The sequence below is a fragment of the Stenella coeruleoalba genome (genome assembly GCF_951394435.1).
Source record: "Stenella coeruleoalba genome assembly, chromosome: 4".
In the NCBI taxonomy this organism is placed as follows: domain Eukaryota; kingdom Metazoa; phylum Chordata; class Mammalia; order Artiodactyla; family Delphinidae; genus Stenella; species Stenella coeruleoalba.
The window spans coordinates 351,304-373,034 of record NC_137149.1 but is presented as its reverse complement, the minus strand read 5'-3'; the positions used below and the strand labels follow the sequence as shown (position 1 = coordinate 373,034).

The 21,731-nt window shown below is 57.8% G+C and overlaps 1 protein-coding gene across 1 annotated transcript in view; it reads left to right on the top strand.

The window, feature by feature from the left end:
• Nucleotides 1–86: 86 nt before the first annotated feature.
• Nucleotides 87–21,731, top strand: part of GAK (cyclin G associated kinase) — a 51,080-nt gene continuing 29,435 nt past the window's right edge. Inside the window, exons 1-10 of the mRNA XM_079920535.1 lie at nucleotides 87–412; nucleotides 9,114–9,175; nucleotides 9,889–9,948; nucleotides 10,852–10,966; nucleotides 13,875–14,017; nucleotides 16,114–16,239; nucleotides 17,292–17,381; nucleotides 18,706–18,841; nucleotides 19,072–19,184; nucleotides 20,694–20,766. Of these exons, the coding sequence (XP_079776661.1) occupies nucleotides 268–412; nucleotides 9,114–9,175; nucleotides 9,889–9,948; nucleotides 10,852–10,966; nucleotides 13,875–14,017; nucleotides 16,114–16,239; nucleotides 17,292–17,381; nucleotides 18,706–18,841; nucleotides 19,072–19,184; nucleotides 20,694–20,766 (1,063 nt within the window). The 5' untranslated portion in view covers nucleotides 87–267. The remainder of the gene's footprint in view (nucleotides 413–9,113; nucleotides 9,176–9,888; nucleotides 9,949–10,851; nucleotides 10,967–13,874; nucleotides 14,018–16,113; nucleotides 16,240–17,291; nucleotides 17,382–18,705; nucleotides 18,842–19,071; nucleotides 19,185–20,693; nucleotides 20,767–21,731) is intronic.

Genomic DNA, 21,731 nt, shown 5'->3' with positions numbered 1-21,731 from the left:
AGCGCGACAACCGAAATCCGTTCCGAGGCCTGCGGCACCGCGCACGCGCACCGCCCCTCCCCCAGCCGGCACCCCGCCCTGCGCATGCACGGCCGCTGGCGCGGCGGAAGTGAGGCGCCGGCGCTCTTCCGGGCGGCGACGCGCTCCCGCCCCTGCGTCGCGGCGTCGGGCGGAAGCTGGTGCGGTTCGCGGCCGGCGGTTGCCGAGTGGACCCGGACGCGGCTGGACGCCGAGCCCTCTGTCCGGCGCCCGCCGCGGGCCGCCACCATGTCGCTGCTGCAGTCTGCGCTCGACTTCCTGGCCGGCCCGGGCTCCCTGGGTGGTGCTGCCGGCCGCGACCAGACTGATTTCGTGGGGCAGACGGTGGAGATGGGCGAGCTGCGGCTGCGGGTGCGGCGGGTCCTGGCCGAAGGTGAAGCCGGGGCCGGTGGCATGGGCCCGGCCGGGGGAGGGTCAGGGCCGGGGGAGAATGGCCGCGGCGGGGAGGGTCACGGCCGGCCGGGAGGCCACTGCTGAGGGTGAGGCCGGCCTAGGGTTGGGCACTTCCTTGTCGGAGGCTTGGGGTCAGGCCGGGGCAAGGTAGTCTTGGCGGCAGGTGTGGGCTGACCCGCGGCCGGAGCGGAGGCTGTGGCGGCGGGAAGGAATGGTGGGCAGGCGGGGCCTGGAGCGAGTGGCCACAGTAGAGGCGGAGCGAGGGGGCCCCGCACGGCTGAAGGCTGGAGTCCGGAGGCGGGCGGTGCGGCGGCGTGGGTCTAAGTCGTGGTCCTTCCCTCGCATGGAGGGCGGTAGTGGGGCAGTGGACGTAGGGCTGGCCCTCCTCGGGTGACAGGAACTCCGGCGTGGGTGACCGCAGTCCTACCCTGCTTGGGTGTTGGGACAGACAGCAGCGCAGTGTCCGGTAGCCGGGCTTCCTCCCTTACGACCTGAGCGTCCCGCTCCCCGACCTCTGTGTGAGATCCCACGGAAGTTACTGCAAGCTGAGCCAACAGGTGTGATCGGAACAGAACCTTGCAGGGTGGGCTGGTCCATCTTTAGTCGGCTGTGTTTCCGCGTGCTCTCTCTAGCTTCCTGAACGTCCTCTCCCTTCTTCACCCAGAATTTATCACCAATGTTGGCGCAGTCCTAGTTCCTCATCTGGGTTTTTCTGTTCTGTCTGGCATGGCAGATTTCCCTGGTCCTGGTGCTCACCAGCTAAACACAGTTGGCTTTGGGGCCGGTGCTGAAGCAGAACTGTATCCCCTGCGTTAGCACTCTTGCTTCTACTTGCGCCGCATTTGAGGTGGGAAACTGGCTGACTGTTCTGGTGCCCTCATTCCTAAAGGCCTGAGGTGATGTTCTGGCCTTAGCATCAGAACACACTTTTTCTCCACTGTCAGAAACGAAGAGATTTTGGGTGTGATTTAGTGAGAAAACATCAGGCTCTTCTTTCAGAGGTAGGGGCCAGTATCTCTAGCAATGAGAGTTCCCCCAGATCAATTCACTTATTCTGAAAATACCAGGCAAGTATTTTGATTCTTTTAAGAAATTCGCAGTGGACGGTACATGGTTTCTGCCTTGTGGAAGTTCAAGTAAGACACAGGCTTTGATGACCAAAGGACAGCGCAGTGCAGGGGATCCTCTGGGTGGATAGACAGTGGGCGCAGCTGAGGTGGGAGGGTAAGGATGCACCCCTGCTGGGTGCAGTGGCAGGGCCAGGGGGAGGAGGGCTGGGATGGGAGGTGGGTCACGGAGAGAAGGAAGCTCTTGCCTGTGGCTTAACACCCAGGATGAAGAACGAGGATAGGGGAGCAGCCACTGTGGCTGTGCAGAGCACCTGTTCCCTTTGCTCTCTGGGCATGTCAGGAGCTGAAAGTCACCACTGCGATTAGCAACTGTAGATTTCCTCCCCTTAACCTGAACTGGCAGCTCCAGCTTTCTGAACTGGAATGGTAAGAAACCTGTATGAAGTCGTTCACATAAAACAGCAACCTTAGAACATAAGCTGCGGGAAATCAGGCTGTCTTGCATAAATATGGGGAAGGTCCCGAACCCAAAACCCTTGGGTACCTATGTTGACAATTCCAGAATTCTTCAGGTTTTAGAAAGATAGTGTGTATCCTGTATGTCCTGGGACACTGCTGCGGGAGTTGGGAAAGTGTCACATAATCAAGTGTGTTACTATATCTGTAATTAAATAAGTAAGCATCCTCACTGTGGGATAATTAAGTCTTCAGATAGCCTCACATCAGTTCATGTCAGGTGTTGCCCCAGGTGAGTTTATAGTAGATCAGATTTTGCTATCAAATGATTTAGGGAAAAAACATTGGTTTTCATAGCTTTTTGGAATTTGCACTTGTCTGAAATGGGTTATTGGGCAGAACGGTGGGTTGGGTGATCCAGATAGCTTTCTAACCTTTTCAAAATTTGTTCTAAATTTTCACTTTCTTAAAGCAAATGACTGGGAGTTCCCACAACGTCAGAGATGCCTAGTCCAAGTGGGCTTCAGGATACGTCCTGCGTGTCTTCTTGTTTCGGATTCTGCATGCTCATGCTTCCTTCTGCCAGAAAGGATAACGGGGATGGATCGCTACTGCTTGGGAGCATTTGGTCCCTCGGGCAGCCCAGCTCTGTAGGGCTGCTTTGCTCTGTGGACTCACTCCCGTGAGATGGGCTCGTCTCTGCCAGGGAGGGTTCCGAGGGGACGTTTCCTCTTTGGACACTGCAGAGCACAGATAGCCAGGATCTTTGCAGCAGGGACTTAGGCTCGGTGGCCGGTTGTGGCCATCGGGACGAGGCGGCCCACGTCTTGTGCCTGAGTGATCGCCCTCTCAGCTGGCCCACCCGACCCTTCACTGGCCCATTGGCAGCTTTAAGGTCAGCCTTTAACCGCGGTGATAGCACCCAGCATAAAGCAGTAATAATCACCAGAGCAGTACTTATGGGGTCCTGGCTACTTGGGGGGCACAGTCCCTGGTGCTTCATGTGGAGTGTGATCGTGGTGGTGCTGAGGTCGGGGCCATCGGGAGCTTGCCAGTGCCCCCGGGGGGTGATGGTGGAGTCGGGCGGCAGCTCAGGGGAGGCTCTGGTCCCAGGAAAAGCCTGGGTCGTCTTAGGTGTGTCCCGGAGGGTTAAGTGTCCAGAGGAAATGAAGGTAAGAGAAGCTGCTGGAGTGGTGCCGCTGGAGGGCCAGGTGGGAGCCGAGCGCGGAGGCGGCCACTGGCTTTGCCCTGCCCGCTGGGCGCCTGTGGTGCCAGGCCTGCGGTACTTCTCCAGTGCGTGTCTGTCTGCTGGCGCGTGGGTGCCTGGAGCGGGACACTGGGGAGGTGGCCCTGAGGCCGGACACTTCGGGGTGTCTTCCGGGGAGGGTCCTGGGATGGGGACGTCTCCCTGCGGGGAGGTGCTCTCCTTCCTGCCTCTGCCAGGCCTGCTCGTCTCCAGAGACACCGCCTGCCGTCTGCGTGAGCAGGCGTCTCTGTAGGGTAGGTAGTGATCACGTGTGTGCAGTGGAGCTCCTGGAATTCTGCTCTGTAGGAGTGTCTGCTGCTTACCAGCAATGCTGAGGGAAAACGTGTTAAGATCACCCGGCCTGCTTCCCATGCTGCTGCCCCACCTGGCCTGGTGCTTGCTGTCCTGCCAGCAGTGCCCCACCTCGCCTGCCCCTGTCTGTGACCCTGCGCTGTGGGAGGGACAGTCACCGGCCTCCTCGGAGGCCCTGCCGGACTCCAGCCTCCCCACATCCTCCTCATTGTAGTGGATAAAAGTGGTATCCGGTTCTGTTGGTCTGCGCTTCTCTGATGGGTGAGATTGAGCTTATTTCAGTGCCTGTTAGCCGTTCTGGCTCCCCTTCAGGAATTGCATGGCCACATGCTGTGCCTATTTTCTTTTATCAAAAATACTTTGAATTGCGTCCTTCACCCGGGGGGATGCAGACTGCAGGTGCTGTGACAGATGCACGCACCTGTGCAGCAGATGGCTGTGCAGAAAGTTGCCACCCCAGAAAGCCTCTGGGCCCCAGTCCCCCTCCCGGCCAGGCGCTTGCTGGCTCTGAGTCCCCTCTTCTGGGACAGCATGTCTCTGGCGTCGCGCCCGGGTGCTCTCACCGGCGGCTTCATGGTTTTGAAGTTCGGTTCCCTTTTCTGCTGCAGTTTGCTGTCCCTCCCCTGCCATGGACCTTTGGGTGTTCCCATTTGGGGCTATTGTGAATAAAGTTGCCAACGACATTTTTTATGACGTTTTTGTGTGTTTTCCTTTCTCTTGGGTAAAATGCCCAGGAGTGGAGTGCGGGCTTCTGGGTGGGATGTAGGGTTAGCTTCAGATGAAATGGCCAAACCCTCTCCACCGTGGCTGCGCCAGCTTCTGCCCCACCAGCTCGTGAGCGCCTATCGTTGTGGTTATACCCGTTCTCGAGAGGGTGTAGTGGTCAAATCTGCATTTTCCCCGTGATACTGTCCAACACCTTTTCACCCGCTTATTAGCCAATCGTGTATCTTTTCTGTGTGTGAAATGTTTGTTAAAATCTTTTTTCCATTTTTTATTGGGCAGGAGTTGTGGGAGTTTCTTATTATTCTGGATCTGAGTCCTGTTTTTATATAATACACGCACACACGCACGTGCACCCCCCCCCCATATGTGGGGAAGAGGAGGTCAGCCATTTCCCGATTACAGAACATACACGGTAATGACTGTGTAGGGCACTGTCTTAGCAGTGCCCAACATGGCATTCCTTTCATGCGTTTTATACGCTAGTGTTACTATTTTTACGTAGACTTTTAATTTTGAGGTCATCATAGACTTATGTGCAGTTGTAAGAAAAGGTACGGAGAGGTCTGCGTACACTGCCCGTTCCCGCTGTGGCAGCATCTGGAAAAACTGGAGTTGCCATCACAACCAGGATTGCATGTGTCCATCCCCACAAGGGTCCCTCATACCTTTCACAGCCAGATGCCCCTCCTGGACCCCTGGAAAGCACTAATCTGCCCTCCTCTGTAATTTGTCCTTTGAAGAATGCTGTGTAAGCGAAATCACACATCGTGTAGCCTCTTGGAATTGGCTTTTTTCACTCCGCATGATTGTCTGGGGAGCCATCCAGGTTGTTGTGTCTGTAACTAGTTCGTTTTTATTTCTGCAGAGCACTCCGTGGTGTGGATGTGCCGTAGTTTGCTCAGCCATTCGCCCACTGAAGCACATCTGGGTTGTTCCAGGTTTTTTGGTTATTTGAAATAAAGCTGCTATAAACATTCGTGTACAGGTTTTTGTGTGGCTGTGTTTTCATTTTTCTGGAATAAATGCCCAGGTGCTGGGTCACATGGCAGTTGCATGTTTTGTTTTTAGAAAACCACCAACCTGTTTTCCAGAGCGGCTGTGCTCTTTTCACATTCCCATCAGCAGTGGCTGAGTGTCTTAGTCTGCTCGGGCTGCTGTACAAACTGCAGGCAAGGTGGTGTAAACAACATGTTCATTTTCATTATTTTGGAGGCTTGGAGTCTGAGACCAGGGTGCTGGCAGGGTCTCTGGTGAGGTCTTTTCCCTCGGCTGTTCTGGTGTCTCCTCTTCTTCTAAGGACTCTAGTCCTGTTGGGTCAGGGCTTTAACTTTATGTATCTCCCTAAATGCCCTCTCTCCAGATACAGTCGCATTGGGGGCGGTTAGAGCTTCAACACATGACTTCTGGGGGGACACAGCTGAGTCCATTACAAAGCGTGATGAGTTTCTCTGAGTCTTTGCCAGTATTTTGTGTTGTGTTTTCATTTGATCATTCAGCAGGTGTGTAGTGGTAGCTCATTGGGGCTTTAATTTGTGTTTCCCTAAAGGCTAAGGCCGTGCTTATTTCCACCTCCCACCCTCATAGGAGAAACGTCTCTGTGCCTTCTGCCTATTTTCGAATCGTCTTTCATTGCTGAGTTTTGAGAGCTCGTTGTATGTTGTAGGTACGAGTCCACTGTCAGATGTGGTTTGCAAGTGTTTTCTCTCAGGCTGCAGCTTGTCTTCCAGCCTCTGAACAGGGTCTGTTGTGGATCTAAAGCTTTAACTTTCAGGAAGTCTGTTCTATCACTTTTCCTTCCTGAATCCTGCTTTTGCTGTCAAGTCTGAGAACTCTTTGCCAAGCTCTGCGTCTCCAGGATTTCTCTCCTGTGCTGTCTCATGGTTTTGCATTTGTATGCTCTGAGTTGATTGTCGTGTAAAGTGTAAAGTTTAGATTGAAGTTCTTTGTTTTGCCTGGAGCTGTCCAATTGCTCCAGCACCATTTATTGAAAAAACAGTGCTTCTAACATGGAATTGCTTTTGCATCTTTGTCAGAAATCATTTGGGCATATTCGTGGGGTTCTATTTCTGGGGTTTTTCTCTTTTGTTCTGTTGCTCTGTCCCTCCACCAGTGCTACACGGTCTTGATTACTGTAGCTATACCACAAAATTTGAAATTGGGTTTTTTTTCAAATAGGAAAAATTTCAAAAATGCAGAAAAGTAGAAAGAATAACAACAGAACAGACACCTTTGTCCCTGCTCTCCAGAATGAATAAACGGTAGCTTTTTAAAAAGTCGTGTTTGGTTCCAGACTTTTTCTAAACAGTGAAGCATCACAGATGTTGTTAGGGTTCTGTTGACCCCCTACCCCTGGTTGCATTTCTCTGTTTCTCTTCAGAGGCAGCCGCTACCATGAATTTATGGCATGTGCTTCCTGCTCATCTCTTGTTTCCTCTGCATGTGCTGTGTTCACAGACAATGCATAGTCCTGCTTTTCGGGGTGTTAAATACAATACAAGTGACTGTGTTGTTGTTTATTTTAAAAATTTATTTATTTTATTTATTCATTTTTGGCTGCATTGGGTCTTCGTTGCTGTGCGTGGGCTTTCTCTAGTTGCAGTGAGCGGGGGCTACTCTGTTGCCGTGCGCGGGCTTCTCATTGTGTGGCTTCTCTTGTTGCGGAGCATGGGCTCTAGGTGCACAGGCTTCAGTAGTTGTGGCACGCGGGCTCAGTAGTTGTGTCTCGTGGACTCTAGAGCACAGGCTCAGTAGTTGTGGCTCACGGGCCCAGCCGCTCCGCAGCATGTGGGATCTTCCCAGACCGGGGCACGAACCCGTGTCCCCTGCATCGGCAGGCGGACTCTCAACCACTGCGCCACCAGGGAAGCCCTCATCTATTTTTTTATATTGACTTACTATTTAATTTTATAACTGCTACGTTGAGATGAAAGTGACGTACAGTAACTCTGCACATATGTCAAAACACTTTAAATATGTCCCGTGTGTGTATATATATATATGTATATGTGCGTGTATGTGTATGCCTGCATAGCTGTCATTGTCGTCAAGGTGGTGAACAAACCCATCACCTCCACGATTTTCCTCCTTCCCTCACAGTCCTCTCCTCCCATCCTCGACCTCCAGGCCGCCGCTGACCTGCTTTTTGTTACTGTAGAGTAGTCTGTCTTTTCTAGGCTCTCCTATAGATGAAATTGTGTGTACATACACATGTACTCCTTTTTCCTGATTTTTGTTCTTCAGCATAATCGTTTTGAGAGTCATCCTGTTGCTGCATGTTAGCAATAGTTCCATCCTATTTGTTGGTGAGTCGTGTTCTGTGCAGGGATGATTGGTTTATCCATTCACTGTTGATGGACATGTGGGTTGTTTCCAGTTTGGGCAGTTACAAATGGGGCTGCTATGAACATTCGTGCACAAGTCCTTGTGTGGATGTGTGCTTTTATTTTTCCCGGGTAAATACTAGCAGTGTAATGACAGGGCTGTAGAGTTGGCATATGTTTAACTTTTAAAGAAATCTCCAAACTGTTTTCCAAAATGATGATACCATTCTGCATTCCCATGAGTGGTGTATAAGCGTGCAGTTGCTTCACACCTTCATCACTATTTGGTAGGTCGGTTTAAGAACTTTTAGATGTTCTGATAGGTGTATAGTAGTATCCTTATTTACGTGTGCATTTCCCTGGTGGATAATGACACAACATTTTTCCATATGCTTACTTGCTAGCTATTTATCTTGGTTGAGTGTCTTTTCATATATTTTGCTCATTAAAATGTTGTTAAACTGAACTTTGGATTTTCTTTATATTTTCTGGATAGAGGTCCTTTGGCAGGTGTGTGATTTGCAAAGCAATTAGGGGCTTGTCTTTCACCCTCTCAACAGTGTATTCCAGAAATCAGTAAAACCATCTTTAATGAAGTGCATTTATCATATTTTTCACTTATGGATCATACTTTTTTTTTTATATCTAAGAAATCTTTGCCTAACTTAGGGTTTGTAGAAATAAAGTTGATTTTTTTGTATGTTGCTCTTGCATCCCACAACCTTTCTATACTCATTTATTACTGATAGTAGCTTTTGGGGTGTAGGTATAAGCTTGTCTACATAGACGATCATGTTGTCTGCAAAGACAAACATTTTTACTTCTTTTCAATCTGGATGCCTTTTATTTCTTTTCTTGCCTGATTGCACTGGCCAGCACTTCCAGTGTGATACTGAATGGCAGTATCCCTGATCTTAGAGGGAAGCGTCTGGTCTTCCACTGCTGAGTGATGTTTGCTATGGGTCTTTCAGAGATGCCCTTCATCAGGTTGAGCAAGTTTCCTTCTGTTCCTAGTTTGCTGAGAGTTTTAAATATCATGATGAAATTTTCCACTGTAGGAAACTAGAAAAAAGTAAGCAAATCAAACTAAAAATAATTGAATTACATTGATTAAACCGACTCTGCTTAGTTGTGCTGTATTATCCTTTTTTATATGTTGTTGAGTTTGATTTGTTAATATTCTATTTTATCTAGAATTAATGATTTGTTAAGAATTCTTTCATCCACATTCACGTGTGATACTAGTCTTTTATTTGTTTTCACAGGACTGGCCTCAGTTGTGCTGATTTTCCCGCATTGATCTCGCTCCTGTGTTCATTCCCTTCCTTCCTGTGAAGCAGGGTATTTAGAAGGCAGTATTATATGAATCGGGGCCATCATTGTTGCAGAAAGCAAACTGCTAGCCACAAGTCCAGTTTGTGTTTTACTTAGTAAAGATATTTTTTTCCCATGCTTATTCAAACTTTATTTGAGACAGGGGAAGTTATTTTTAAAGCTTAATGTTAAATAAAATCACAGCACTGAACTGATGTCTATTTTTCTAATTTTCAGGAGGGTTTGCATTTGTGTATGAAGCTCAAGATCTGGGGAGTGGCAGAGAGTATGCGCTGAAGGTAATAAAGGGGGACAAACGCTTTTGTGGGTGTCGGTGTGTTTTAAAAGAAACAGGTGTCTAAGTGACAGTGTTTTCAGAGATTTATCCCTGTTCTTTAGTTTGTTTCTTTTTTGCAGTCTGTGTCTGTTTGTTTTGCTTGTTTCTTCTGCCGGTGAAGCCTCAGCAGTTTTAGAGGACTGGAGAGCTGTGGTCCCCGACTTTGGGGCGGGGACTCAGCGGGCGGCCAGGGGAGGAGGGTCAGAGCTGCCAAAGCAAGGGCTCCACGAGTGCTGGGAGCTTGAAGGCCACTCGTGTAAAACAGCGTTCACAGTGTATCTATAAATAAGGGCCACGGGGGTGCGGTGGGAGGGGGCGTCCGGGCCACTCGGGGTGCTGGGCACGCGTGCTAGCTTGTCCTGAGGCTCGCAGAGGGCCTGTCTCGGGGGCGGCCGAGCTGGCGGTGTGCACTTGCACTCTGGCATCCAGAACTAGACCCACATCTCACTTTCCTCTAGCCTGTTTGGGGAAAAGCCTCCTACTGTTGGTTTTTCCTATGCCCTTGGATCATAAAGGCCCATTTCCAAGGGTCTGTAACCTCTGGCACGTTTCTCTGCGGGTCAGATGTTAAAGCACAGGCGGGGGAGCCCTTAGATGCGCGGTGTGTGTTCTCTTGGGTACAGAGCACTAAGATAGAGCCTCTACTCTTCCCTCGTACGCTATTTCCTGATACAGAGATTACTGTCCAACGAAGAGGAGAAGAACAGAGCCATCATTCAGGAAGTGTGTTTCATGGTATCCTTTTCCTGGTCACGTGGAGGCCTGCGTCCAGCTGTGGTTGAGCACGGCCGAGAGGCTGCGCAGTGACGCCCTCTCCGTGTTGGCTTCCCTGGACTTACCTGCAGCGCGTGTCTAGTAGGAAGGAGTTCTCTTCCTTGTTCTTCACTCTCAGGGTGATGATAAGAGATCTGTACCCTTGGGAGCGTCGTCATTCCTGCTGCGAGGTCTCCAGGCCAGGGGTGGGCAGCCCCCTGCCTCTGCCCTTCTGCCTGTCCTTCGTGACCTGGTGTGGCCCACGGTGCCCGGCCAGCAGCTGTGCCCCCAGCCCCTCGCCAGGCCTGGTTCCCATGGGCCTCTGTGTCGCTTCTGATCAGCCCCCCGAGTCCCTCTCGCCCTGCCCAGAGCGCGCGGGCCCCCCCGGGGCGTCCATGCATGGCGCGTCGGTCTGTGGGGCTGGCGCTGCTCTGCTCTCCACTCGCGCACGTGCTCTCCTGGAACTGGGGTCTTCCCTTTGCTGTCAGAATCTGTTCTCTTCCGTCTCAAAGCTCTGTCCACTGTGAGCCTGCCGGCCGCCTGGGCCCAGGGGTCCTCCCCTTGCTGGGTTCCCGGTAGCCTCGTTCACCTTCACAGCCTTGCGCATGCCACGCCCTCCGCCTGCTGTCCTGGCCGGCCTGCGGTCAGGTGCGTGGCCAGCGTGGTGGGGGTCTTTGTCCCCACCTTCCCTCCCGCTCCCCCTCCTGCCTGCGTCTTCCTGCAGTCCTGGCTGCCCCCTACCTGCTTGCTGTCCTCTTCTGGCTCTGACGCGGCGAGATTGCAGGCTAATTGCATTCACTGTTCTGACCTTAGTGTCTTAATGTTATGTATATATTGTTTTAAACGTGCAGACTTACGCATTCTCCTTTAACAAGACACCTGCAGAAAAAACTTTCAGGCCACGCAAATATTGTCCAGTTTTGTTCTGCAGCGTCGATAGGAAAAGAGGAGTCAGACACCGGGCAGGCCGAGTTCCTGCTGCTCATGGAACTCTGCCGAGGTGAGGTTCCAGTGGCTCGGGACCGCCCAGCAGTCGAGAGGTGCTCCCGGGTCTTCTCTCCCGGAGACACGGTGGCTGTCCCGCAGAGAGCATGGCCCGCTGTCCGGCGGGAGCTCTTTGAGAGGCTGCATCCCCCCTCGTCCCTGCGCTGGGCGTGGGGGCAGAGATGGGTCTGAGAAAGGGGTGGAGGCGTGCTGTCAGGGCTCTCGGGCAGCAGGAAGCCGCCTCAGGCGGGAAGCGGTCAGCTGAGGCCGGGGAGGTGGGCTTGAGCGGCTGCGACCTCACCTGCGTCGAGGTGGCCACACTTGCACTTGCTGTGTTCTGAAGGGAGGACTCCTGTGTCCACTTAAGGCAGCGGAGAGCCCATGCCTTCCAGAGAGTTCTAGGGGCTCAGCCTCTGTCTGTGGCGGAAGCAGGCCCCCCGCCTGGAGGGTCGGGCTCGGCTCGTCCCCGCACTGAGCACCTGCCCCGTGCTGGACCCATGTGGGCAAAAGAGCGGGGGCGAGGTGGCCGGAGCCCGTCCTGGGGCTCGTGGATGGAAGGGGCAGGGCAGGACTCCTGAGGTCCGGCAGGCGTAGAGGACTGGCTGTGGGGCCCGGAGTTGGGGCAGGGGCCGCCAGACGTCCTGCTTGTCCATTGGTCGCAGGCAGCGCATGTGGGGCCGCCACGAGGCCAGGGGAGAGTGAGGGAGACTGCGGCAGGCGGCTACCCAGGAGGGAAGCAACCCCAGGGGTCACTGCCCCCAAGGAGTGTCCCAGGAGGAGGGGTGGGGGGCCGTGAGTGCAGGAGTCATGCTGCAAAGAAGAGCAGAGACGGGGTGTCGGGGCTGCTGGGGAGGGGGTGCTGTGGACTGCAGCCGGGAGCCAAGGTGCACAGGATCCCCGCCCCGAGCGAGCGGAGGAGGACGGGGGTCCCCATCCCGAGCAGCTAAGGCGGAACCTGGAGCGCACGGCGCTTTCCGACGGGGTGGCGTGGGAGTGCCGGGCTCCGGCCAGGAGCGGCGTCGAGATGCAGCCGCGTGCTGGCTCCTCGGTTCCCACAGCTGGTGAGTGCCGACCCGCCCAGCCCAGGTCTGGCGCCCGGTTCTCCCACTTAGCGGATGGTTGGCGTCGCTGGGTTCTACCTGCAAGAGGCCTCATGCTCGCTGAAGACAGCGTCACGTGGGAGCTTGTGAAGCAGGGTCCTCTCCTGCGAGCCTGCCGCGCCCACGTGGTGCCCCCACGTTCACACGCGCCCTCTGGAAGGCTCCCAATGCGCGGGGGCGGCGGGGGCCGCGCGGGTCCCACAGGGCCCTCTCTGGGCCCTTGGTGTCCCCGGAGAGCCGAGGTTCGTGTACAGCGCTCCCCGCTTGTTGTTCAGTCGCTCGCTGCGCCTTGGCGTTGCTTTGATCTTGGGTTTGGAGGCCGTGGGCGCCTTTCACGAGTGCGGGCCTGCGGGTGGCGCCTGAGGTGGGGGCGGCCCCGACGCGGCGACCTCGGTGAGTGCACCAGTCTTGGCGGTGCTGCCGGGACTCCCCATCTGGGCCAGCGCGCGAGGCCCAGGTTGAGCACTAGGCATGGCGGTGGCAGCTCCGGCGACGCAGGGTCTTTGGGAGTGGTGGGGGAGGGGCACGTGGGCACCAGTTCCACTGAAGGTTGGTCTGGTGGTGGCCACCCTGGATACATGCCCCAGGAGCCCCCATCCCTTCCTGGGACCCCAGCTTTGTCCTCCGCGGTGCCCTCTCAGCCGCCGTGCCACCTACAAAATTATCTTTAGAAAGACCGCTCTTGATTCTCATGGGACGCCAGAGGCCAGCGAGCCCTGACCTCGTGCACGCGCCGGCTCGCCCCCGCTGCCCCAGACAGCCTGGCGGCCACTGTCATCCCTGCTCTAGACCCCTCGCAACACCTCATGGGGCCTGTGCCCTGTCTGCGTCTTGGGGGTTGGCGGTCTGTTCCTGAGGGCCCCATCGGCCCTTGGGGCTCCACCTCTACTGTGGGCCCCCTGCCCCCGCTGAGGGTTAGGGTTAGGGCACAGCACAGACAGAGCCCAGCCCCAGTCCAGAGTCAGGGTGGGGAAGGGCTGTGCAGCTGTGCCGGGAGCTGCGGGAGGGTGGCAGGGGCGTGGGAGCTGGCGGGTTGGCAGGAGGCAGGGTCGCAGGGCGACGGGCTGAGTGCCGGTTGACTGTGGGGCCTGTAGATGTGGTGGCGCCCTCGCAGCTGCATCGAGTGGACCGCGGGCCCTAGCGTGCGGAGCTGCGCTGCGGAGCGTGGCAGCCGAGGCAGCCTGAGGCCCGGACCGGGGAGGGGGCGGCCGCGGAGGCCAGCCCGGCAGAGACGGCGCGCGGCACACAGTCGTGGAGGGAGCTGCCGCGGAGGGGACCGGCCGGCCTCACTGGTCTGGACTGCGGCCAGTTACAGCAGGACTGGGGCCTGGGCCTCAGAGACAGGAAGGCACAGCCTTGAGGCGGGCGTCCTGGGGCCTGGGATGGGGGCCCAGAGCCTCGCTCTCCAGGCCTGTGCTCTTCCCACGCCGCACTCCTCGTTGTCTGCGTGTTCAGTGTGGAGATTTCTCCTTAACGGCGGAGGACCGTTGTTACCTAAGGAAACACGGTGATTATCTCCTTAGAGACATTCGGAAAGACATACGCACTCGTGGTTGTTTTTCTTGTAGCTTGCTGCGTCATGATGGGCTCCCAGGGTAGGAGGACTCTGCTGGTGGCTGGGCAGGCGCTCCCATGCAGGGCTCTGTGACTCACTGTGGCCCTGGTGGAGGTCGCACACTCCTCTGCGGGGCTTGGTGACCGCCGGAGGGCGGGGTAGCCCCCCCCCCCGCCCCCGGCCCGCGGTGGGCTTAGGAGGGCAGTGGGCCTGGGGCGGGCGTAGCCTTTACAGCTCTGTGGTGATGTGAATTTAATTGTCTCTTTTAGGGCAGCTGGTGGAATTTTTAAAGAAAATTGAATCTAAAGGTCCGCTCTCGTGCGATACCGTCCTGAAGATATTCTATCAGACGTGCAGGGCGGTGCAGCACATGCACAGACAAAAGCCGCCCATCATCCACAGAGACCTCAAGGTACCGCCTTCACGCTCGCGCTGCGGGACAGGAGCCCTCCGTCCAGATGAAGCCCTCTTGCTCTGCTGGGTGTCGTCGCCTGCGTGGGTGTGCTCATGGGCTCGGGGGCCCAGTGTGGCGCCAGGAGGAGGTGACCGCTCCCCTGGGCTGCGCGCGCCGCCGCCCTTCCCTCACCCGCCTTGGGGCAGGAGCCCTGCTGCCTGGTGCGGGGGCAGGGGTGCTTCCCTGCCGGGGTGCTGGCACGCCCATCCCAATGCACACCCGGGATCCGTGTGTGCGTGGAGCTGCCCTTTGGCATTTTGCCGCCTGGCCGGGGGCTTAGTGATTTTGCCTTTTCCTGATTAATGATGCTGAATGCTTTTGCCACGTTCATAGTCATCAGTGCTCTTATTCCCCTCACTCTTCGGTTAAGGGGCTGTTTTCTCGCTGTTTTTCTGGTGTCTGTTGGTTTTATTTATTTATTTACGTTTGGCTGCGTTGGGTCTTCGTTGTTGCTGTGCGTGGGCTTTCTCTAGTTACTGCGAGTGGGGCTACTCTTTGTTGCGGTGCGCGGGCTTCTCACTGCGGTGGCTTCTCTTGTTGTGGAGCACGGGCTCTAGAGCGCAGGCTCAGTAGTTGTGGCGCACGGGCTTAGTTGCTCCGCGGCATGTGGGATCTTCCCGGACCAGGGCTCGAACCCGTGTCCCCTGCATTGGCAGCTGGATTCTTAACCACTGTGCCACGAGGGAAGTCCTGTTGGTTGGTTTTTGTACATTCTTACAGCAGTCTTTTTTAAGTTACATGTGCTGCAAGTATTTTCTCCTGGTCCGTGGCCTGATTTTAACAATAATCCAACATCCACAAAGCTAGTGCCCCGACTCTGACCATGGCTCAGGGTAGCAGCACACCAACCCCCTTCCCCACCTTCCCTGCCCCTCCTCAGTCCTACTTGCTAAAAAAACTGTAAAGCAGACCCCAGACGTGCCATTTCCCTCCCAGAAACTTCTGTACTACTTCCCTCATGTCCAATCTGTAGCCAGCCTTCCTGGTTTCCTTGCTGGTCTAGAAGAGTGCCGTCCTCAAGTGGGGGCGGGGCAGCTGTGTTTCTCCTCTGTCTCAGGAAAGTGAAAAACTAGAAGGCTGACACTAAAGAATCCGTGTCCGAGAGCTCAGCCTGGGTTGGGCTTCTCAGTGCCCGGGTCCGCGGCAGCCGGCCCCGCTGGGGGACTCCCTGCAAGTGCTCCCCGTGGATGGGAGTCCTCACGTGGTGCTCTGTGGAGGGGCAGGAAGGACACAGGGATGTACCAGACACGAGTGTCACACCCAGGGCTGCGTGTCACTCGCTGGGAGCAGTTGTGCACTTGCGTCCTCTTCAGTATGATTTACCTTTCGCTCTTTGGGGCGTTTGGGAGTGGAGTCCCACAGTCCATTTGCTCGGCGTCCAGACTTGGAGGCTGTCCATCTCGGGAGCCCACACCGAGTGGGGCCGGCAGACTGCAGACGTCCTGGCCACTGGGTCGAGCAGGTGTGGCTGGGTCAGTAAAGCTGCCCCTCACCTGGGTCACGGAATCCTGATCTTCTGACTTGTTTTGACCGTTTGAAAAGTACAGCCCCGCTTAGCATGTGGGCTGGTGGTGGGACCTGGCTTATGGAGCCGTGGCTGGATCTGTGCCTTCCCGTTAGGAGTGCAGTCTGGGTCCCTGTTGGTTTTGGATTTTAAAATTCATCGCATGTATTCACAGTTTCTGAATAAGAGGTCTTTTGTGTATCTTTTGTTAGATTTCTTCTTTAGTTATTGATGTGTTTGATTATTTTTAAATGGTATGTTCATTCTTTTTTCATCTTCTAAGGTTTTTAAGCGCTTTCATTGTACATCCTACGTTACTAGGTCAAGTTATCTTTGATTTGTGGTGGATTTGAACTTCCGTTTGTGTTTCTGGGCATCCCATTTTGAGGTATATGCACCGACTTTGGTCAGAAAGAAGTGTCCCCAGGCCCAGAAGGCCTCCTGGCCGCTCTGCCTTCAGAGCGTCTCCCCACCGGGCGCCACACCCCATGCGTGCCCACGGTCCAGCCTGCACCCCGAGTTCATAAAGACCGTCTTCGGAACTTCGCAGGTTGAAAATTTGCTGCTCAGTAACCAGGGGACCATTAAGCTGTGCGACTTCGGCAGTGCCACGACCATATCGCACTACCCGGACTACAGCTGGAGCGCCCAGCGCCGGGCCCTGGTGGAGGAGGAGGTGAGCGCGGGCCGGGGCGGGGGGCCCGGGAGGCCCGGGAGACACCCTCACTCACCGCACCCCACACCTGCTGTTTCTTCCTTGCCTTTTCTTGTTGCAGCGAAATGTGTAACATGAAATGTACCACCTTAGCCGCTTTTAAGCACGCGGTTCAGTGGCCTTCAGTGCTTTCACGTCTCCACGGCACCTCTGTCCTCTCCAGGACTTTTTCATTATCCCAAACGCAGCAATTTAAAAAATCACGTAAAAACCTACCTTCACAGGACATTGGGCAGCTCCCACGGGAGCCGCAGGGGAGACGGGTGGGCGTGCTCCGAACACGTGTGAGCAGGGGGCAGCGCTGGGCGGGCGCAGACACCCACGTTTGCGGCCGTGGCCAGGGGAGGGAGGGTGCCACCGTCGGCCCACGCACATAAGCAGCCCACGGAGGCTGCACAAGCAAAGAGAGCGATCCGAGATGGAGCCGGGTTCCGAAGAAGAGTGCTGGGTGGAGTCTCCGCCGGGCAGGTGTCTGTTCCTGGCTGCCCGCGCCCTGCTGTCCCTCGGGACCTGCGCTCCCAGTGGCGCGCCCACGTCTCGGGGCTGTACACGCATTCCCTGCCCGGTGGTGGGCAGAATTGAGGGGGAGGAAAGCCTTGGCCGCGTGGGCTGGGGCCGGGCTGAGCCACCTGGTGGGGCTCTGAGTCACGTTTCCCAGGGCGGATCCTCAGAGCTGCGCAGCCCTGCCCCCGCCCCACTCCCACACCTGGTGCCCCGAGCCCCCACCTGTTCGTTGTTGACGAGGACTCGTGGGCGCCGTTCTCTTCACGGGTCACGGTTCTGTGTGTCCATGGTTGCTGTGGCACTGAAATGCCCCAGACATGCTTCGTGCTGGCCCCCGTGTTCCCTTGACCCCATCCTGGCAGGGCCCAGCCACAGAGCCGCTCGTGGGACCGCCCTGGGCCAGGGCTCTCGACGGGCGCCGACTGCCGCGGCACAGGGACCACCGTGCAATGTAGCGGCTATCACTCACCTGTGACTTTTCCTCTGATACGTTTGTGTCCTTTATTTAGATCACCAGGAACACGACTCCCATGTACAGGACGCCGGAGATCGTGGACTTGTACTCGAACTTCCCGATTGGCGAGAAGCAGGACATCTGGGTAAGGCCGCTCGCCCGCAGTGCATGGGCAGCCCCGCCACAGCTGGCGCAAGGCCCTGGGGCGCAGGCTCCAGCCTGCTGGTCCCCTCAGCCTCCCTTCTCTTTTCCTCTTGGCTTGTTCTTCCGTTTTTTCAACGGCCCTTGTGATGCTGTTCGCGGAGATGTGCTGACGGGGGTGTGGGGTCGGGGGGTGGGTAGCAGAGTGGGTGCAGGTGCTGCGTGGGCTTTGGGCCTGAGACAGGTCGCTCCTGCACCCTTGGACCTGAGCTCTCCTGGTCGGAGCCCCTTCACGGGGCCGGGGGTTCACGAAGCCACAGTTCACATGGTCAGAAAGAGGACCTCCAGATGGCCTTGCAGCTATATGCTGACCTGGTGGTGGCCAGAGCGATGGCCGGGCCCGACGCCTTGCAGGGGGCTTCAAAGTGAGGTCAGGCCACACACTTGGGGTGACCCTTCACATCTCCTGGAACATGTCCCATCGATGGAGGGCAGTCCCTGTATGCGGTGAGTGTGGGGCCTGGCTGAGCAGGTATCTGCTGACGCCTTGGTTCAGAGTCAGGCACAGAGCTCGGGGAGCATGGCGCCGTGCACATGGCACTGCTCCTGCCCGTCTCAGGTGTCCTGCGGCCTCTCCGGTGTCCCTAAGAGCAGGGACAGATGGCCCTGAACCCCCGCGCCTCGAGGCTCATGGTCTAGGCCCATCAGGCCCGAGTCCGGCCTCAGCCCCGCCGTGGATGTGAGTCCCTGTCCTAGGGGTAGGTGGAGACTCTTTGACACACATGAGCTGGTCAACCCCAGGTGGGCGCCCTCAGCCTGTCCCAGCCCAAGAACCACGTGCACGCACACATGCGGGAGTTGGAAGGCAGGTCGGGAGTTGGCGCTGGGACTTGGCCTGGTCTGGGCCCAGAATGAGCTGCTCCCCCAACACACTGGTCGGGTTTGGTTCCCCATCATGTTCCCGTGGCTGGAGCTGTGGTGGAAACATGGCGGGGACACTGACGTTTGGCTTCAGTGCCGACCCCGTGGAGCCTCGACAGCCCCCAGATTCATCCCCGGCGCTCACGTCAGCCCAGAGGAGCATGGTGGGGGCACCCTCCTTGCAGTCGCCCGGCCACATGCCCCTCTGCACAGCCGGCCGGCCGGCAGATCCCCACACTGGGCTGCAGGAACTTTGCATCTTGGAAGGACCTTTTGATCACAGCGTGAAGGGCTGGAGTTCGTTGGCCGCTCTGACTGGGATGGTCTCTGTGCCTGGCAAGCGTGGGCCGCGACCAGACGGGCGGGGGCGCGGGTGAGACTCGACGGGCCCCGCCCATCTCCCGCAGGCCCTGGGCTGCATCCTGTACCTGCTCTGCTACGGGCAGCACCCGTTCGAGGACGGGGCGAAGCTCCGCATCGTCAACGGCAAGTACGCGATCCCTGCCGACGACACACGCTACTCCGTGTTCCACGGCCTCATCCGTAAGTCCCCCCTGCCGACGTCCCCCGCACCCCTGTGAACACACGTCCTGAGTGGCTGCTCCGGTGATTTTGTTCCTCACGCTGTCATCCCTCGCTTGCTTTTAAAATCAGTACCATAAGCAAAACGCAGGGCCTCCGGGGTCCCTAGCCCCTGCAGAGCAGGTGGTGCTTGCTCCCCAGGAGCCCGGCCTCGGCGCCCGCGGGACGAGCACACGCTGCCTCTGCCCTAGGTGCCACGCTCAGGGTCAACCCTGAGGAGCGGCTGTCCATCACGGAGCTGGTGAGCCAGCTCCAGGAGATCGCGGCCGCCCGCAACGTGAACCCCAAGTCGCCCATCACCGAGGTAGGCCTCCGCGTGCTGCTCGTGGCCCCACCGTCTCGACGTCGCCATAGAGCCCGGCTCCCCGGGCGCTCGCGGCCCCACGCGGGGGGGGCCCCCAGGCAGCGGGGTCGCCTGAGGAGAGGTGTGCCGCCACGTGGGGTCTCCGGAGCTCGAAGCAGAGCCGGGGGCCGGGCAGGGATGGGAGCGGACCCGGATGTCCAGTATGTGCGGCTCATAGAGGCTGGAAGCCGTCAGAGGTCAGCCTGGGCTGCCCAGTGGCCTTTACAGAAAATGCGTGCCCCTGGCAGTGGCAGAGGCTCGGGTGGCGCAGCGAGGGCCGTAATCCAGGGGCAGCCAGTCTGCGCGTGTGCCGCTGGCCCTGCTCCGCGGCGTGGGCAGAGGTGCCCATGGAACAGCGCAGGCCGCTGGGCAGTGGGGCTCGCGAGCACGTTGTGCTCTTAGCGCTTCTAGAACCCAGGGCCCGCGGGTCAGACGTTAAACCCCTTCTGTAGGGTTCTTCTGCCCGGGGCCTCGCGGGGAGAGAAGCCAGTCCCCCACGGGGCAGCACGGGCACACAGGCCCCGACAGACTCTGAAACCAGGAGAGCACCGCGTAGGAGACTGGGCTGAATCCACAAACGGGTGTGTGGGGAAGGACTCAGCAGAACCAGAGGCAGCAAGGCGTCCTCCGACGAGCCTCGGGGCGCGTTCCCTGGAACTTTGGAGGAGGTGTGGCGGCCTGCAGTCGCTTTGGGAGAGGCTGTGTGCTGTCACGTAGCTGATGAAACCACAGAACTGGGGGTTTGTGAGGAAAAGACACGGTCGGTCTAGCAGACACACCTGCTTCACGCCAGCGTGTGTGTTACTTGCAAGGCTCCATGGAGCGTTCCCGTTAACACTGGCCGCCTCCGGTGCACCACAGGGCACAGAATCCACACCACGTGTAGCTCGTTGCTGAGCCTAACGTGGTAAAACGTTAACCCGATGAACAGAACGTTTCTTAAAACCCCACGAGAAACCGCAAAGCGCCTTCTATGTAACTTATGAACAGAGCGGCCGTGCAGCTACACGTGCCTCAAGTGGGACGAGTGTGAGGCCGGCACTCGAATGCGGCTCAGCCCAGCACCGACGTCCCAGGGTCGGCCGAGCCCGTCACCAGGGGCGCCACAAGTCTCCGCAAAGTGTTTGGTGTCATTGCGGCAGGCGGCGCCGGCCCCGGGCTTGGCCCGTGGGAGATGGTGCCTCGCTGTGCAGCCTGCGGCCCCGCTGCTTGGCGGCGCCCCACCCGGCTCCTGTGTCGACAGCAGGGCCTGTGGCCTTGGCGGCTGGGGGCGTTCACGGCTGCCGCCTCTGTTAAGGCGACGGAGCCGTGCGCCCGGGCGACCCCGAGGATCAGCCCTGGGGTTGAGACTCTGGGAGGTTCCTTCGTGGCTTTTGTAGTAAATAGGTGGAGGAGGGTGGACTTGGGGGGCGATGTGCCCCAAACGCGGGCGCCATGCGCTGTGCCTGACCTGCGTTGGGATCCTTACAGCTCCTGGAGCAGAACGGAGGCTACGGGCACGCGGCCCCTCCTGGGGGCTCCGCAGGCAGCGGCTGCGGTGGAGGTGAGTACTCCTCGCGTCTGCCGCGCGCTGGGCGCCCGGTCTTGCTCTTGCGGGCTTGGGGCCCGGCAGCGAGAGGCAGACTGCACGTCTGGGGTCCCCAGGACCAGTCTCAGGTTCACGGCTCCCTAGCGCCCCGAGAACTCAGCGGGGCTTCCACTCGGGCTGCAGTTTAGAACAAGGAAGGAGGACAGAGACCGAGGGCTGGCTGTCCCCTCCCTGTGCTGTCAGGGCAGCCCGGGTCCTCCGAGCCCCGGCCCCTGGCCCACAGAGCTGTGGGGTGACTGCCTGTGTGGCCGCCTCGGCCTCTGGCCCCTCAGGGACCCAGCTGCCCCCACAAGTCACTGGTGAGCACAGCCCCTGCCCAGGTGGATGGGGGTGCGCCTTCCACGGCCAGCCCACAGCGACCATGAGGGTGGGCACGTCGGGAACGGGTATGTGAGGAAATAGAGCAGCCGTGCGGGGGCCCTGGGGCCGGGGGCCAGAGGGTCCGAGTCCGCGGGTTGAGAAGAGGGGCTCAGATGGGGAGACAGTTCTGGCAGCAGGAGAAGTGGGGCTGGCGTGCTTTTCTCACGACTCGGGCGTGTTTGCTGAGAGGGTCGCGCTCCGATCGTCCGGCGTGCTGGGCGGGTCTGGGCGCCCAGTGCTGATGCAACACGGTGTGTACCGGCCCGGGAAGCTTCCAGGAGTCCTGCCAGGACCTGCCTCCGCCCTGTGCCCCCGGGGCCACTGCCCACCTCACAGTTGGGGCACGGAGCCCACCTCCCAGGTCCTCCCGCAGCTCTCGGCCCCGGGGGTCCCTCGGCAGCTGGCCAGCCCGTGTCCTGGCCCCTTGCCCACCAGTGCTGTGGGGCCACCTCGGGGTGCCGAGACGAGACCACACCGCACGCGCGCGGGGCGCCCGGCGAAGGCGTCACTCAGGCAGGGCCTGGGCGGCGGAGAGGCCGCAGACCGCCCCCGCTGTCTGC